This window comes from Corvus kubaryi, unplaced genomic scaffold (genome assembly GCF_017639235.1).
Source record: "Corvus kubaryi isolate FWS band 111438036 unplaced genomic scaffold, C.kubaryi_AGA036_p1.0 65162, whole genome shotgun sequence".
NCBI lineage: Eukaryota > Metazoa > Chordata > Aves > Passeriformes > Corvidae > Corvus > Corvus kubaryi.
The window spans coordinates 722-18,645 of record NW_024581805.1 but is presented as its reverse complement, the minus strand read 5'-3'; the positions used below and the strand labels follow the sequence as shown (position 1 = coordinate 18,645).

General features: G+C 37.2%; 1 protein-coding gene across 1 annotated transcript in view; it reads left to right on the top strand.

Annotated features, from left to right (window-relative positions):
- Window positions 1-17,567, top strand: part of LOC121673074 (serine/threonine-protein kinase MARK1-like) — a 31,196-nt gene extending 13,629 nt beyond the window's left edge. Inside the window, exons 4-13 of the mRNA XM_042046114.1 lie at window positions 2,355-2,403; window positions 3,518-3,583; window positions 4,539-4,609; window positions 5,603-5,659; window positions 9,468-9,704; window positions 9,793-9,912; window positions 13,991-14,090; window positions 14,695-14,807; window positions 16,021-16,174; window positions 17,281-17,567. Coding sequence (XP_041902048.1) covers window positions 2,355-2,403; window positions 3,518-3,583; window positions 4,539-4,609; window positions 5,603-5,659; window positions 9,468-9,704; window positions 9,793-9,912; window positions 13,991-14,090; window positions 14,695-14,807; window positions 16,021-16,174; window positions 17,281-17,552 — 1,239 coding nt within the window. The 3' untranslated portion in view covers window positions 17,553-17,567. The remainder of the gene's footprint in view (window positions 1-2,354; window positions 2,404-3,517; window positions 3,584-4,538; window positions 4,610-5,602; window positions 5,660-9,467; window positions 9,705-9,792; window positions 9,913-13,990; window positions 14,091-14,694; window positions 14,808-16,020; window positions 16,175-17,280) is intronic.
- Window positions 17,568-17,924: the final 357 nt, after the last annotated feature.

Here is a 17,924-nt window from a genome sequence, read left to right as displayed (position 1 = left end):
TGTCCTCAGAGAAGAACGAATACCACTGTTCTCTCCAGATATTTATAAATTTACCAAACTTGGCTATGTAGGAAATAACTGTGGTCTTCTTGCTTAAATACCTCTATATGCAAAGGAAGAGATGTATCCTGGGTGTTATTGAGGGGTGTGGTGGGTATTGTTACAAGGTGTTTATATTTGTAAATACATGGTTATTTGCATTGCAAGTGTTAATGACCAGCATGCTTCTGCATGGGGAAAGCATGGTGGGGGAGGTTTATCTCAAAGTAGTGCTTCATGGAATGCAGAGTTGCAATGTAAATAATGTCCTTGAATACTGTTAATGCTTTTATCCAGAAATACTTGGGGAACAAAATTTTATGTCACTGTAAAATCAATTTGAATCTTAAACCGATTAGTAAACTTCTAAGTCTTGTGAAAATATTGAATAGAAGAATTCACACCTGGGGTTTGTTTTTTTTCAATTCCTGTGTGCTTTACCTTAAATATAAAATTGTGAGGGTTGAAATTATTCTCTATAGAAGTCATATTTTAATCCTTCTTATGAAGGTATGTGTTTATTGCTGTACCTCTTGTACCAGCATTAATAGCATTAAGTTACAAAATATCTTTCCAATCTTTTGGGAGGAACTGATTTTCCACATACCTGCTTAGACATTCTTCTGATGCTGTACCATCTATTGGATTAGATTTGTTAGCTTCTGATTATTTTATATTGATTTAGCTGAGAAATCTATTCTTGTGCAACAAATTCGAATACTTAGAAAAGCAACAAATTCTCAAAGAATCTCCTGCTGTGATGTTTTTCCTTAGCAATGACTGATTTTATGAGGAAAAGATATTTGTTGAAGTTAATTCTGGTGCATAATGTTACATAGCCTTGTTTTGTGTTTTAGACATAAGCAAACTGCATCTGTTCATATTTGCTCAGAGAAATGCTTCTGTAGTCTTTGCTTCCTTCTGAAATTGTTTTAATGATGATTGTAATGCAAGGGCATAGTAACTAGCTTGAAATGCTTAATGCAAGTATAGAACTGTAATATTATTACTTGAGCTGTAGTAATGTACTTTATCAAAAGCTGAGTTTCAGTAAGATGTTTCTCTGTAGTCTTAACTCGTAGAATTTTAGAAACAGCGTAAAATATGTGCTAAAGTGCTACTCTTTGAGGAGCTGTTTGGTCTCTGGCTTGCATCACTGTACCCTTTTGCAAGGGTTGCATCTGATCAAATGGGACTAATTTTGAAAATGGAGGGTGAGATGTCTCTGAGGCATCAGACAAACAAAACAACAACACACATAATGTGTTGAGCCCAGTTTCTCTCTAAGGAGTACTGTAGTGCTAAGATGTTTCCAAAATATCTAAGCATTACATTGAACAGTGAGCATTTCTTCATTTATTTTCATATCCTCCATTAGCCCAATAAGGGACCAAAGAGTATGCAGCTCAGTAAATAGGGGCTATGCTCTTCACTTAAACAGTGAAAGCCTATCAGTATTGTCAGCCTCAAGTACACAGCACCAAACTACATAGTCATTTTTGATTTCTTTCATTTGCCTTCTTTCCTTTGAGCCCTTAGGTTAGTCTTGATTACCTCTAATTAATAAAGGCATGCATGGTAGAAATTTAAGAGCAATAACCTCTTGTTTGTTTAAAAAAAAAAAAAAATCTGTCAGAAGTATGTATAGTTAGGGTTTTACGTTTGTCCAGTTGTTTATAATTATGTGATTCAGCATCATAGAGGAGACTTTCAGCAATGATATATCTTCAGGAGTTGCAGGGGGAGAGAGGGGGCATCACTGCTGCTTGTGGCCCAGTGTAAAATTTGGTAGTTGTAGGAATAGCAAACTTGCCTGCTTCACCTCTGTGGAGCAGCAGGACTTGGAGGATGTCAGAATTCCTGGTATCTGATTCCATTTGAACATCTGTGTGTGACTTTTCCCTAGTGCTGCACCTCGTACTTGCACCTGCAGTTTTGATGTGTTTGGGGTAGTTGGCTGAGCTTGCCAGTCACCAAAGAAATTAGAAGAGAGTGAAAATTTGTGTGAATGATCTGTGGGGTTTGGTCAATGTGAGACTCCAGAAAGGGCTGGGCAACTTAGTGTGTTTGTTTGCATAAAGCTTAGTAATTAGTCTGGTTTTGGTATGTAGTTATTTGTAGTGATTATAATTATTTAATGCATAAGATGTAGATTGTTTTCTGGAGTTCACTGCACTATATTTATTTATATTTTATGCTAATTCTACTTTCTGTGGCCTTTTCTGTTTTCTTTTTGACATTTAAATTTGGATATATCTTGTGTAATTTTTCCCTAATAAACACATTCTAAGGAAATTGTCCTGCTTCCTTGACAGTTGTTTCGAGAAGTACGAATAATGAAGATACTGAATCATCCCAATATTGGTAGGAGCCCTGCATTTCTGCTGACTTTTTTTCTGTTATACTGTTTACATTTTACTCTATTTGGCTGTATTTGAATGTACTGCTATTAAACTTCTTTTGGAGATAATAGGACAGTAAGCATCCAGTAAATGCTTCATTGTCTCACCTCCTTTATTGACTCTGTTTGCACCAAGAATTTTGCTTAGAGGAGGTAAACTGCTCAGTCCAGGAAAGCCTTACAAAGAGTAGGAGATGTGACCTCTCTGGTCTATAAAGTACCCCAACTCCCCTCTTCTACTGAAATTATTCTTGAGACCCAAAAGCATGAGTTTTTTAGGTGAGAGTACCAAAACTCCATTATTTCAGTCTAGGAAAGACTCCTGCTGACTGATATTTCCAGAAAATTAGAATTACCAAGTATGTAATTTTCCCTTTCTGCTTTAGTTCTTTCACCTACCCCACAGCTTCAGGGCCCTACTTTGTGATGACAATTCTTCTGGCTGAGGAGGGCTGGACAGTCTTGTTCCAGAGACAGTTAATGGTCCTGAATCGGCCAGAGGGCTTGTTGCATACAAGGTATGGATGAGGTGTACAAGTTATTACATGCTAGGCACTCCCTTCTCATCCCTTAAATTGTTTGTTGCTTTTTCAGCATTCATAGCTTCTGCTGTTTTTTGTTTTCATGGGGGTGGTGGTGGGGGTGTGTTTGTTTTAAATGAGTGGTTATATTGCAATCTGAGGAAAGTCAGACCTAACATTTCTGGTATCCACTTGGTTTTTAGTTGGTCAGAATCTCAGATTTCTGACTGTGAGCAGTTTACTAGCAAAACAGGGGAGGTTTGTATGATCTTAAAGAAGTCTGCGTCAAATTAAACACTAATTTCAGCATGAACTTGTTTGTACAGTGTGCATAAACGTCTGAGAAAATTGTGAATTAATATGCTTTATTATCAACTGTGATTTAGAAATTAATTTTGGTCTTTTTTCCCCTCAAAAGAATGCTAACCTAAAGGTCTCTGTATGATCTAGTGTTATCACTGACCATAAATTATACTCATTCCATGAGTATAATTGTTTGTTTGTGCTGTGCTTTTACTCCTGGCTGCAATCTCTCTCTCATTCATTTTTCTTGCAGTAAAATTATTTGAAGTTATTGAGACTGAAAAGACGTTGTATTTGGTAATGGAATATGCCAGTGGGGGTAAGTGGATTCTGAAATGCGTGTTAAGGATAAACTGAAATGCTAGTGACATGCCTAGAAACGCTTTAAGGATTTAATGGGTTATTGCAATCTGGCCTTCAGAGCAGTCCCAGCAGACCTCCCAGGGCAGGATTTCTTGATTCTGTTAAGTAACCTCTTAGGTTTGTGCTGAAGGGTAGTTCCCATTCTGAGGTTCCTGCTGCAGTATCAGGAGATAATCTGGCACTGATTCTGGCAAAAACTCTCAACTCGGTATTTATCCGCTATATCTAGGCGAGCAGTGGTGCCTCATTTTATCTTGCAAATGTGTGCCAAAGCACTTGGAGAGGCAGATCCGGGGATGGGAATAAGTAACACAGGAAGGGGAACCAGCAGGCTCATAGTGAGAAGGGATAGTGAGTGCCTGCTTGAGAAACTGCTTAGCATCTGAATGGGAAAGGTTTGAATGTGGGAAGAGAATCCAGCACAGCGCCAGTGACCAGCTAGGAAAGGCTGCTGACAGACAGTGCAAAGATGAGGATCTGAAAGGCATTTGAGCAGCTTTATCAGAAAGAGAACAAGAAGGAATAAACAGAAATAATATAAATGATGTTAAGTGAAGCCACTAGAGACGCGCAAAACAAATCTGGTGCATAAGTTGCCTGATTCCTAGTGTGTCTTACACACAATATCAATATTTTTCATGATGGATTTTGTGTGTTTCACAGTGGTTAAGTGAATTTATTTTAAAAATTGAAGAAGCCTTAGTATGAAGGGTTCCATTTTTACTTCTTTGTTATTATTTGTCTGAATGAAATCCAATGCAAAAAGTCAAAAGGAATTTTTCTTGGCTGCTTGTATTTCCTTTCTCTTCAAGAAGGGGGGAGCGTGGGGTGTGTGTTGCTCTCAAGCATGTTTTGATTGTGTGTGATAGTCAAAAAAATTAATACTAATGTTTTGTCCTTGTCATGATCAGGAGAAGTGTTTGACTACCTAGTTGCACATGGAAGAATGAAAGAGAAAGAGGCTCGTTCAAAATTCAGGCAGGTACGGAATTAGTATATTCATTCTTTTATTTCTGTTTATGTTGTTTTCAGATAGACATGAGTGTGAGCAAACTTCTTTTACTTAAAAAAAAAAAATTGTTTTGATAGTGTTTATTGAAGCCACAGTGGAAAAAAAATCCCAGAAGATAAGTGTCTGCTTCCTATATACTGTCTAAAAATAGTAAGATTATTTTACATTTACTTCTAGTCAATGTTTCTAAGAGTCACTTTTTTTATTGTGACTCACTTCAGGTTTAAATCCTTTTCTGCATATATTAGAATTTTACAGCTGTTCTATCTAGAGCTGTTGATATGATGACAGGTACTGCTGTGTTCATGTCACACTGTTTTGTAGGAAGGCTATTCTGTAATAGGCTTTTCTATTCTTTTTACAGAATTTCTCACCTTAATCCTTTTCTTACCCTGGTATTAGTGATTGTTTTGGAAAAGCTTTGATCAGATAAATATATCAAGTTTGGTGTTTCTCAGAATTAAGTTATATAATTAACATTTAAAGAAACTGCTCTTAACTTGATGTTTCAGACTTGTTTTTTGATGTATATGTGAAAGACATGAAAATGTTGAATGAATTGTTCTGCTAGGGATGAACTGCGAAGATAGGCAGTTGATACTGTAGAAGATAAAATCTGAGATGATGTGTCTGGCTACTGGGTTGAAGGGTGGATTGATTTCCTTTCAATAATTATTGCGATTGGGTGATTGTCGTTTAAAAAAATGTTTCTCCAATTACCTCGAGGGGTATGTATTAAACTTCTTTTTAGTAGGAAAATGAGCTGCTTATAGGGACTTTCCAGTTTTAGTATTTAAGCTTTAATGAAAGAAACTTAGATGAATATTTTTTAAGATAAACGCTTTATTTATTAATTTCTTACGTTTTAGTGAATCATATCAGGAAAGAAAATTATTAAATTATATGCAAAAACTCATACTGAAGTTGAAATAAAATATTTCACTGATCATCTTGGTGTTTCAGATTGTGTCTGCTGTACAGTACTGTCATCAAAAATGCATAGTTCATCGTGATCTTAAGGTAGGTTGTTACTTATTTTACTTTTTGCTCCCTATCATACAGACTTAATTTCATTCTGTATATTAGTCCTTTCCACTGCCTGTGTCTGCCTCAAACATGTGAACGAGGGAACTATCACTTGTATTTTATTCTCAATTTCCTGAAGCACAAAAATAATGTAGCTTGCCTCTTGGAACAGGGGAAAGACAAGAATAGAACATGTGTTACTTTGATTCCAGTTTTGGCTTTAAGAAAAAGACATGCTCTCCAAAGAGTTATACCTGCTGTCGTGCTGGTATCTAGCACAGTGAAACTGCAGAAGATCAATTTATACCAGTCAGTACTACTTAATTAAAATATTTTCAGTTAAAGTATATTGCAAGGATATTAAAAAAATAGTCTTTCCTTAGTGATCTATTAGAAATATGTTAAGATTTAATCTGTTTGAGTTTCTGGTTTAGTGTTTAATTTGGGCAGGAAAAAAAAATTAAGGGTAAACAGAAGTTAGTTGAATTTCTTTTTTTTTTTTTTTTTTTTTTATCCTTTTTAGTAATCTATCTGTGTAAACAACCAGACCATATTAAGAGTTCAGCAAATGCAGGTACAGCCTAGGGCTTCAGCCTGAAGTTGTCTTCATGCCAGGTTTAGGTATCATGGGACTTGGACAAGATCTTCACCTGCTTGAAAGCTGTCTTGTGCTGTTGCTTTGATGTCTCTGTACATTTACAAAGAAAACACTGTTGTAGGTTCTTTCTTACTAATGTATCTAAATACTTGTGAAAAGCTGAGGTTAAATAATTCCTAAGGCTTTTTTTTTTTCACCAGTATCTTTTGTCTTATCTGATAATGCACTGCAGCATTCTCTCAACCTCATTCTTACAAATCTATTCCCTGCTTCCTGTCAATCTGCCAGCTCCTGCGTGTGTACATGAGGATGGATAATAAATACATCCTTTTCTGCTGAGTCGTCCCTGCCCCGGGACTGTTGTCATCTGGTGGTGGAGGTGCCTGCCCAGCACTCTGAAGTCAGAATGCAAGGAAGGAAAGGGTTAGATCTCACTGAATTCTTGATTAAATAAAACTCCTCCATATCTTGCCTGATGGTTTGGAGCCTGTGAATGTTTTGTCAAGCTCCCTGGAGCTTACTGCAGCCACTGCTGTTCAGCTTTGCAGAAGGCTGCACCCAGTGACCTCTTGGCCAGCCAGGACAAGCCTCTTTCACTGGTTCTCTCAGTCCCACACTCGGCTGGGAGTAGGGAGCCAGCCACCTCCTCCTGCTTATCTAGCTCTGGCTCCTTCAGCCCAGCTGTGTGACTGAATCTTGCTGCATTAACCCCTGCAGTTACTCAGCATCCTGCATCTTCCTCTTTCTCCCAGAGCTCCTTAGAGCCTCCACCTCTCCTCCATTTCTTAGTTCCGTAGCGCACACAGAGCTCACAGGCCACAGGGCTCACAGGCCATGCTCCCAAGCCTGTGCAAAACAGCTTTGCAGCATTCACACAGGAACTACCTGCCACGAGGAGTCTGCTGCTGATCTCCTTCCTATTTGCAAGACAGGCAGGCAGGCTCCGAAATAACTTTTATTTGATTTTTTTTCTGTCTTCTCTTGGCTGGAGTTATACTAGACTCATTTGAAAAGTTCAGAGCAAGGTGTGATTGAGAGCCAGTCAGCCTAGCCAATGAAAAATACATTTTCCAAAGGAAAAAAGGCTATATTTGTGGCTTTGAGGAGGCGTTCTTTCTTCATCTCTTCTTTCCAAGTGATGTGACATCTCTGTCTCCCTTAAAACTCTTCTCATGGAGCTGCAGATAAGGAAAAAGCAACTTTAAAGTGGTGTCTGCATTCTCATCTGCTTCTGTTGGCTCTCCATGGTATCAGCGCATTGAGCAATTGATATTGCAGCACAACAAGGCAGAGATTTAGCACATTTTGGATATTTTTGATAAGACTTTTTGGCTTTAATAACAGGGTAAACTCTATCATTTACAAGTTATTTCAGACTAAACTGGGGAGATGTGTAAGAAAATATGCAGGTTTGTCCAGGCTATTCTGGTAGAAGAGGAGGGAGCACAAAGCCCATGGGTACTTAAACTATCTCCTTTTAATTTTGTGATTATTAAGCTTGTGCAGAAGGGGCTATAACCAATTCCAACTTTGCTTATCCTGTGATGCACAGAACTTATCTTTTCAGTTCATACTTTTTGCTCTGAACGTGTAATCAACAAGAGCATAGTCTTTCTATTTGGCATATTAAAAAGGTCTTCTGGTGTTTTTGTTTGAAGTAAGGAACCTAAAAGCATGGGGTACTTGGGTTGCAGAGTACTGTTGAACTAGGAGGGCTATTGTAATCACAGACCAGCTGCACTGACAGTACTGTTTTCACCACAAGGAAAATGAAGTCTTTGTGCAGTAGTGTAGAAGGCTGTCAGATCTGGAAAACAGCTCTGTGAGTCTGTCTGCAGGCACATCAGCTGGAACCAGCTGGGATTACAGGTCATGAATTGGAAGAATAAAATATTTTCCAGGATAGAGTTTGTAAAAATGGTCTGTATTTAACTCCTGATAAAGACTAAATTCTGTTGTGCAGCTATTGGGTTGATATACTGGTAGTTCGTTGTCTCCTGTTCTGTTCACTGAGTGTAAGTGAAATTATTAAAAATAAACCCAAACAAACACAGATAAAATTGTGTTTACCCTTTAAATCAAATCAGCTGACAATTAGATTGCTGCTTCTCTGATTGTGAGCTAAGACATTTTTATATATTCTGGGCTCAACTCTGAGCACAGCATGTGATGAGAGATGTCTGTTTGCTATAAAATTGCTTGGCTATAAGGTGAACCCTCTACTCTGGTTAATATCTGTCCTCGTGTTGAAAAAGTAGGATTCCTGCACTGCTTGGTGCTATCCTGTGTTGCTAATGTTCAGATCAGGAGCTGGGACCCAGTTAGATAAATAAACATTGCCCAGTTCTGCTGCACTCCTTGCAGAGTATCCTTGCATTTTGAGAAATCACTTTATTCCCCCAATAATTTATTAGTATTTCTGTAACTTCACCGTTTTAATCTTCTTTCCTACCTGTGGTACTAAATATAAGGTACTGTTCACTGACTGTCCAGGTACCTGTACACTTGCATCTCTGTGTGTGATGGATTGCATTTACATGATTGATACACAGGCATTAATCGTAGATGTATTGAAGACATTGTGTGTGAAAAGAATTAAATACTTAAGTGTTAACACCGTGGTGTTGCTGTTGCTGAAGCAAACACTAATAATAAAAGGGACAGGATTTTTTGGTACAGAACGCTAAGATACAGCATGTACCTTGAAGTATTTAATCTTAAAAGCAGAAGGTATCTTCTTCTAAAGTCTTAAATTCCTGTTAACATTTACTCCACCAAAATGATAGATGATGTCTAGGATTAGATTTACTCTCCTTGGCATGAGAAATTGGCATGAACCTTGTCACAAGCTGAAACTGCTGTCTGAGATGTCTAGCTACTTCATTCTAAAGCTGAAGGAAGTTATTTCTTCCAGAAAAGAAAATGTTCATAGTTGATTCACTAGCTGACTTTTAAGTTTGTTTAGCTGCATTTAACAGTTAGATTTTCTTGAGTAAACACTGCTGATTTTCAGTACTTGTAATGTACTAGGGGGAATTAGGTTCTTTTATTTTGCAAGAAAGAGGCAGAATGAACCATTCTAGAAAAAAATGAACCATTTTAGAAAAAAATACTTGTATTCATTGATGAATGATACATTGTACTATATATGTATTTATACTTGGATACAAAAATTGTCCTCTTCCTCTTTCATTTTCCTCTTAGGCAGAAAACCTTCTACTTGATTCAGATATGAACATTAAAATCGCCGACTTTGGGTTTAGTAACGAATTCACAGTTGGTAATAAACTGGACACGTTTTGTGGCAGCCCACCTTACGCGGCTCCTGAACTTTTCCAAGGAAAGAAATATGATGGCCCTGAAGTGGATGTGTGGAGCCTTGGGGTGATTTTGTACACACTAGTGAGCGGATCACTGCCATTTGATGGGCAGAATCTAAAGGTACAGTTACAGTATGAAAGCTTGGCTTTTGCTGGGTTTCAATCTTCTGTGTCATCAGGAGCTCACCTTTAAAACTCTTATTTTACAGGAACTGAGGGAGCGAGTACTGAGGGGGAAGTACCGCATTCCATTCTACATGTCCACAGACTGTGAAAATCTACTGAAGAAGCTACTAGTACTGAATCCAATCAAACGAGGCAGCTTGGAAGTAAGTCATTTTGGTTTTGAAACAAGGGGGTTCAGATTAAGAAAGAATAAAATACAACAGTTGCTTGAGAATTCTAAATTTTTCAAGATGGATACTTTCTTCCTGTTTTAAGGGCCCAAAAGTCTTGTTAAAAAAAAAAAGGAGGAAATGCCCCAGAAACAGTGCAGCTTGAAAATAAAGTGTTAATCAATGAAAATCTAACCTTAATTGCAGCTGACTAACAACTAAATTAAGAGCATTTCCAAGTGCAAACTGTTCCCACTTGTTTCAGTCAGATAATGGAGCTAGTTCAAAACCTGTGGAAAGCAGAACAAGATTGTAAATATCTTCCTGGAGGTTTTTTTTGGAGAAACAAGACCAGCAGCAGGCAGTACCATAAGCTTTTTTGACTTACTGTTTTCATGACTTCTTAAAAATGATCAGTACAAGAAGAGTAACTGATGGAAAACTGTGGAGTTTTTTGTTTGTCTTATTAGTGCCATAAAACATGTAAACACTAAGAACTCTGTGAATGATATGATAATAACGGCTAGTTATTTCTCTTCAATCGTTTCTTCTCCCTCTTCTGGTAGTTTTGTTTCTGAGTAGCTGGAAAGTTTATATATATATATATATTAAAAAAAAAATTCCTGATGTGTTCCTCAGGTGAAATCTGTTTTGAGGATTTCTAATGAGTTCTGATTGTTGTTGTTGTTAGTAAATTAGGTTTTATTTTCATGGGATGGAGAGAATATCTGTGCATAACTTGTAAGGTGTTTAAAAGGTTCAGTGTTTTTAAAGGGGCTGTTTTGTTTGAGATTGATGGATTGAATTGTATTTGCTGCATAGCTGATATTTTAACAAATAATTGGTGTAGAGTTCACTCCAAAAGCTGCTTGGTTCTATTTTGTGAATTCTTTAACAGGGAGAGATTTTTTAAAATAACATCTACTTACCATAGAGATGAAAGTAGAGCAGAAGACAAATAGAATACTTCTAAAATAGTATTTGCATGAATTAATCACTAGTGACTTTTGTTTCATCTTTCTACACATACTTGTGCAGCAGTGGATGGTGTTCCAGAGAATAAATCCCATTTAAGCAGCTTTTTATTTGTAGTGGCATGACTTATGCTTCCTGGCATGGATGGTACCTGTGCAAAGAAGCATGCACTTGCTGAGCTCTGTCTGCATGCAGCTCATTCCAAGCTGATGCTGGTTTATGACTTTTTATAAATAGTTCTAAGTTGAATAAAGTCTGTGCTGATGAGAGTGGTGAATGATGGCTTCTACTTTACTGATATGTGCTCATTATGCTCTGTGATTACTGTCTAAAGGACATAACGGTAAGAGTGTAGTCACTTCACAGAATACTGTTTACCTGTGTCATGTTTTGGTTTTAGGGAAATAGTTTTTTCTTTTATTGAATTTTCCTCTGGGTTTTCAGCAGTTTCTCTTCCAATCTAATTTCACTTTCATTCTAGACATTGTAGTGTTGTCCAGGTCTCTCCTTCCTGTCCCTGGAGAGAGGTATTGGATAGCAGCCTCACTGAAAGGACAAGGTTGTCAGATTGTGTGGAAGAGAGCAAGTAAATGTTGTGATCGAGGGTCTTGAGCCAGTTCCAAAATACTGGTAACAGACATTTTTCAGTATGCTAACCTGAGGGGGAGAGAAATAGACATCACAACATCTTTTTAAAAAGGAATATTCCTGAAATCACATTTGTTGAAAGTGTGGTATGTGATTTGGAAAGAAATTTGTCTGAACATTTCTAAAAATACATGTTTAGAATGAAAGTATAAATTTATTGGAAGCCTCTAAAACTGGGAGGACGATGTCATTTTACATGGGGAGGATTTTTTTTGTGCTTTGCCTTCTGATTATTTGCTCAGTTCCAACCATACATCATCTCAGTTCCCATGAATGTTTTTGGCAGACCATCCAAAAGGATGTTTGTCAGGGACATCAGCATCAAAGCTGAGATCCACACAAGATCAGCACCATATGGGTTAGGCTTAGCACTTGTCCTGTGGTAAGGAACCAGGCAAATCTTTATTAAAATGGTTCCTCTAGACTTTTTCATTGTTGCAGCTGAGAAGAAACGTTCTGGAAACAAGAGAATGTTGTTATAAACCAGTAAATATTCCCAGGAAGAGATGGGAAAAATGTACTGTCAGAAAATATGTGGATCTCTTAACTGTCAGGATTTCAACTAATTCCTCTTTCCCTCTCTCCCGGTCTTTAATTCTTTTGCACAGTGTTGCTCTGAAGTTCCTCCAGAGCAGATTTAGGCTTACAGAATGTAATAAAATAATTTTGACACAGACAGGACTTGAGCCAGACCAGATTTTTATTAGATAGCTTTCCTAAAAACTGAGGGAAAACTCATCAATAATGTCTAGTTGGTTGAAATTTAGTTTGGGTTGATGTTTAAGAAGTACAGTTTGGGTCAGATTTCTAAATATTCTGACCAAGGCTGCTGCTCTTTAATCAGCCGACTGAAAGCCCAGCAGAACTTAAACAAATGTAGTATTGATCCTGGAATTGGATTGTTTGTGTTGCTTCAAAATGCTTGATTGTAAGAGCCTGTTTAAGAGTTGTACAATAACTCAGTGTGCTTCTGAGATCATGTATTTAAAAGACAGAAGCTAGCAAAAATGTAGATATTTAACAGCTTGAAACAGAGTGGATTACACTGAACTCTAGATCTACCTACTGAAGAGACGTGAAAAACTAGGTGGGGATTTTCAGGTTTGCCTGTTAATTCAAGAAGGATCAAGAAAAGGAGGTAGAATTTGACTAGTGATTTCTGGCATCCACTTCATTGTGCTTAAACTTCTGGTTTATGTAGCAGTATCTTTAAAAAATTGTGATTGCAGAGACTGCATAGTACTCTTTGGGGAGTCTCTTGTGTTCCTGCAAGGCTACAAATATGTAACCCAAGTCTGTTGTCAAGTAGACTCATGCTCTGTGTGTCAGAAATGCAGTATAGCATGTGTTCACAATCCCTTCCTCTTTATCCCACTCAAAAGCCAAAATACCAATTCCATCATAGATCAAATCCTTAAGTGTTATTGTCAGCAAAATGTTAATTAGCACAAAGTTCTCTATTGTTCTCATAGGGGTACAGCTATTGGGGTCTGTAATTTGGCAGCAGCACTACATACAAAGAATTTGGTTATATCAGTGGAAAATTGAGTCTTTGGCTCTTTGTGAGAAGTAACTTAATTTGGTGATTGCAAGGCATATTTGGAAGCTGTGGGAAACTTGATTTGCTGGCACTTGTTTCATTCTTGTGTCCATGTAGTGAGCAGTATTAGCATCTGTCCCTGAAGAGACATGTGTGCCTGTTGCTGTAGGAGAGAAAATTATTTTAGCTGTTTAATATGCCCTTAAGGAGAAACTGTAATGGTTAGGGATTCCAGACAATCAATCTTGAAGGCCTATAAAAAGATCCAGGCCACAAGAGAAGGAAATTTTCCAAAGAAGGCAGGAGAAATTTTTGAAGTAAATAACTGCATGGCATAGAGAGAGTTAAGAGGCATTTCTCCCTCCAGCCAAACTGTGAACATATTTAGGTCAAGTGCAGTGAGAAGATCCATAGGAAAAAGTGACCAGTTGGCATCATGATCTTCAAACTAATGACTTTAGGAAGCATCAGCACATTCCTGAAATATTCCTTCGTTTCTAACACATCCTTTGCTATTATTTGAAGGAGCTCTTTATTGTGATAGAGTTGGTATTGCAGTACCATCTTAGGATGTTAACCAAGAGTAGGGCTTGAGTGTTGGTCATTGGGCAAAATGAGATAAGGAGACAGTGGAAGTGAAGGGTACAAAATGAAAGACTTCCAGTAGTTTTGCTGGTATTTTGGGACACGGGGATTGTGTTGGGAAGGGTAAATAGGAGGAATGAACTTATGGAAACAAAAGGATGTGAAAGATAAAAGAAGAGTAAGATGTGAGGAGGAAAGGTATGAGGGAAAGAGCAGCATTCAGATTATTATGAACTTCAAATTGTTTTTCAGTAGACAAGCTAACACAAATGTAAAGGGGTGTGGTAAATGGCATGTTGTCCTAAAGCTCTTTTCTTTCCTTAGCAAATCATGAAGGATCGGTGGATGAATGTTGGCCACGAAGAAGAAGAACTAAAGCCATATACTGAGCCTGAACCAGATTTCAATGACACCAAAAGAATAGGTAAGACCTTCAGAAGGATGTTGCATCTGATGGACACAGGCAATTTTATCTTGTAAGCCAAACTAAACTCGTATTGAATTTGACCTACAATCTTATCATACAAGTAAAATACATTCTTTTTATTTAAATGAGAAATTCCATTACAATGGCCTCCTTATAACTGCTTTTGTGACTTCACTGAGCTGACATCAATCTACAAGCACAGCAGAAGACAAATAAAACTACAGAATTTAACAGACTGAAGGAGATAGATTTTGTTATGAGGGCAACACTTCTTGCCTGCTGTGGTTAGTGGCAGTTACTGTTTTGGCCCAGTAGCTATTCATAGTTTCTATTTGCCAGTGATTTATTTGTTTGACATTGAACATTGTGTAAGTTAGTTAAGAATTGTATAATGTAGTTGGCAGTTTTTATGATGAAAATAACAATGGAAGAGAGGAGTTTGTAGCATTTTCTATTTTGCACAGGAAAGAAACCTCAATGGCTTGAGCTGAATCTTAGTTACTTTAAATTATAAAGCTGTTTTTCTATTTTCACTGTTCTTAAGTTGTCAGTAAACCCAAACACTTATTCTGCTGATGTATCTGGCTCTTTTTACTTTTAGACATTATGGTCACAATGGGCTTTTCAAGAGAAGAAATCCATGAATCTTTAGTAAACCAAAAGTATGATGAAGTCATGGCTACTTACCTGCTTCTAGGTAGAAAACCACCTGAAGTAAGTGCTGCTTACATTTTCTGTTTTGGCCTTTATATGTTGCTGAGTTTAATGATGTTTTTGTTAATTATTTTGTAACTTTTTTTTTTAATGTGCTTGATAACTTATTAATGTGTTTCCCTTTTCATATCTTCTTGGATATCTTGTTAGTTCCCATATGAAGAAATAAATCTTAAGTATGTTTGTGTTTGCTTGTAAATATGTTGAATTGCTTTCTTAAAAAGCTGGCTGTTAATCTGAAGTGCCATGACTTCTTCTTGTCATGTATTTTCAGTTAAAATCTGAAATAGTTAGTAGCAGTTATTTTTCTGGCTACTCTGATGTGACATCCTTTATTTCTCAGAAATGTGTTTATCCTTTCTCACTTATATACTGTTTTATAGTGTATTTAATTATTTAATAAGTTACTACATTGCAGTCATTAATAAATTCGTGGCAGAAAGTCTTGATTGTTTTGGAACTTAGAAGGATCTGTACATCTTTCAGGACCACATGGATTTTTCAAGAAATCAGAGACCAAGGCTTTCTTTTTGAAATTATTTTTTCCTGCTGCTTTGTTGGCGTTCCTTCAATTCCAAGAAAGTGTAGATCTGATATGTGCATCCTTGAGTGAATTTTCTCACATCTCTGAGCCAGAATTCCCTTGTGATGGTAGAGCATGGAGGGAATCTGTCTAAAATCATTTTGGCTCAAATTGCTTGGAAGAGGATCTTTGTCTTTTCCTCTGCTCTTACATAGAACTTACGCTTCTTAGATATGAACAAATCAGTGCCTGAGTTGCAGACCTTATAAAGATGTTTTGAAAGCCATAAAGAATCCTTTAGTCAGTACTTGCTTTTTTAGTCCTTCTGACTCAGTCCAATGCATTTTAAAATTGTGCTGGAGCTATGAATGCTCCTGGGCTTTAAAATAAAAAAGGCAGGGAAAGCCATTCTGTGGCTTAGGTTTTAAAATAGCACAGTTTTTGTTTCTGTCAAGATTCTTCTAATTTTGTTTTGAGCATTCATTAACTACTTAGCTTTAGCTATGTGTTTTTAAAGCACATTAAACACAGATAAAGCGATAAAATTAATCTTGAAGAATATTCAACTCTGGATGCAATTTTAAATTTTAAAAAAAAAGCCTTTGATTGGAACTTTTTGCTTTATAATGCCATGAAAGTACCAGTAGTGTTGAATTTCATTTATGATTTGAAAACCTGTTTTTCTTGTAGTTTGAAGCCGGTGATTCCTTGTCCAGCAGCAACTTGGGTCAAAGGTCTCGTCCCAGCAGTGACCTCAACAACAGCTCAGTGCAGTCCCCGGCTCACCTGAAGGTCCAGCGGAGCATCTCCACCAACCAGAAGCAGCGGCGGTTCAGTGATCATGGTGGGATAACGTTCCAACAAGGAAACTTACAGACACAGCTTAGTGGGAATGGGCAGTGTTTTGTGAAGCTGGCAGGGCCCCCACTCTGTGAATTTGCTGTGTGTGATGTGTCCTGCTGTCTGTGATGTGTCTCTGTATGAATGCTTCCGTGGTAAATCTGGATCCATGCACCTCACCAGTTTAATTCTTTGGATTTGTTACTTGGTTTATCTTCTAAATGAGAACAGTGAGGGTGTTTGCTGGTTAGGAACTAATGTCAGCTGTTGGTCTGGATAACCTCAAGGGCAGCAAACCAATTGTTTTGTCATTACATTTGGTTGTGGGGCCAAATTGTTTGTTTCCAAAAGACAACAATTTTACCAAGTATCCAGGAAACATTTTCAGGTGAAAATGCTTCTATCAAAAAGGAGTACATATTTAAAACATTAAATGAAAGATGATTCTTTTTTCCTCAGCTGTCAAATTGCTATAAATATTTCTAAAATGTTTCGCCCTTTTCTCTGCCTCATTTACATTATAGTTTTCTGCATTTTTTTCCCAAAAATAGTAACCAATGTGAAAATTGTTAGCTGATGTGATTTTATTTGAAAGGAATGTAAAAGTCTACTGACGGAGGAGTTTTTCCAAAACACTTTAAAGAATGGTGAAAGGAAAAGAATTGTGATATTTTCCAAGTATAAACATGCTTGTAAACAAAGTAGTCCTAGGGTTTTCAGGGGAAAACAGGTTTTCATAGTATTTAGAGGAAAAGGTATCCAGTAAAAAGTACTAAAAAAAATTTGGAAAATGTCATTTAATTCCTTTTTTCAAAATATGGTGCAAATTGCATGGATTTAAAATGAGAATTAAGATGCTCTTCTAGGTTTTACATATTGATGTGAAATGGGAAGTAATTCTGAACTGCAAATTGGTAGTGGAGAGAGAGTGGGTAGAAAGAACACAGGCTGTCACAGCTCGATTTAGTAGGTTGGTCTGTGTGCTGAGTTTGCCGTCAGAGTTGTTCAAATGCTTTTTTTGGACTCGGGGAATTATATTTAGACTACTTTGGCCAAGAAAAATGCAGTGATTATTTTTAGATATTTATTAATTCTATTTTTATTTGGCAGTTGGCCCCTCGATTCCTCCTGCTGTGTCATACACAAAAAGGTCTCAGGCAAATAGTGTGGAAAGTGAACAGAAAGAAGACTGGGACAAGGATGTCTCACGCAAACTTGGCAGCACTACAGTGGGATCCAAAGGAGAGATGGCTGCAAGTCCACTTGTGGGTCCAGAAAGAAAGAAGTCAAGTGCAGTTACCAGTGTGAGTTGGGTGTGCTTCTGGCTTGTTATATTTACTTTTCCCTTTTTAAACAAAATGTGCAGCACAGGGTTACTATAGACATAATGGGTATGGAATAAGCCACTAAGTCTATTTCTGGTAACTTTTACTGACAGACAGAAATAGGCTACAGTAGATGCCTTTTAAAATAAACCTTGCCCTTCCCCCCACAACTTTACTTTTTCTAACACTAACATAACAGTAAACATGAGAATGTCTGCACTTGGGCAAACTTCAGTTTCTGTCAAGAAAAATACTGTATATTTAAGGAAAGAACATAAGAATGGAGCCAATATGGAGTGCTCTTTTTCTGGTTTCTAATGCTTGTCTATCTACAAAGAAGTCAAGGGGCTTCTAAATCAGAGATTTCATCTGATTAATCCTATATAATATCTCTGATGAACTTTCTCTGTAAATTTGGTTGCTTGGTTT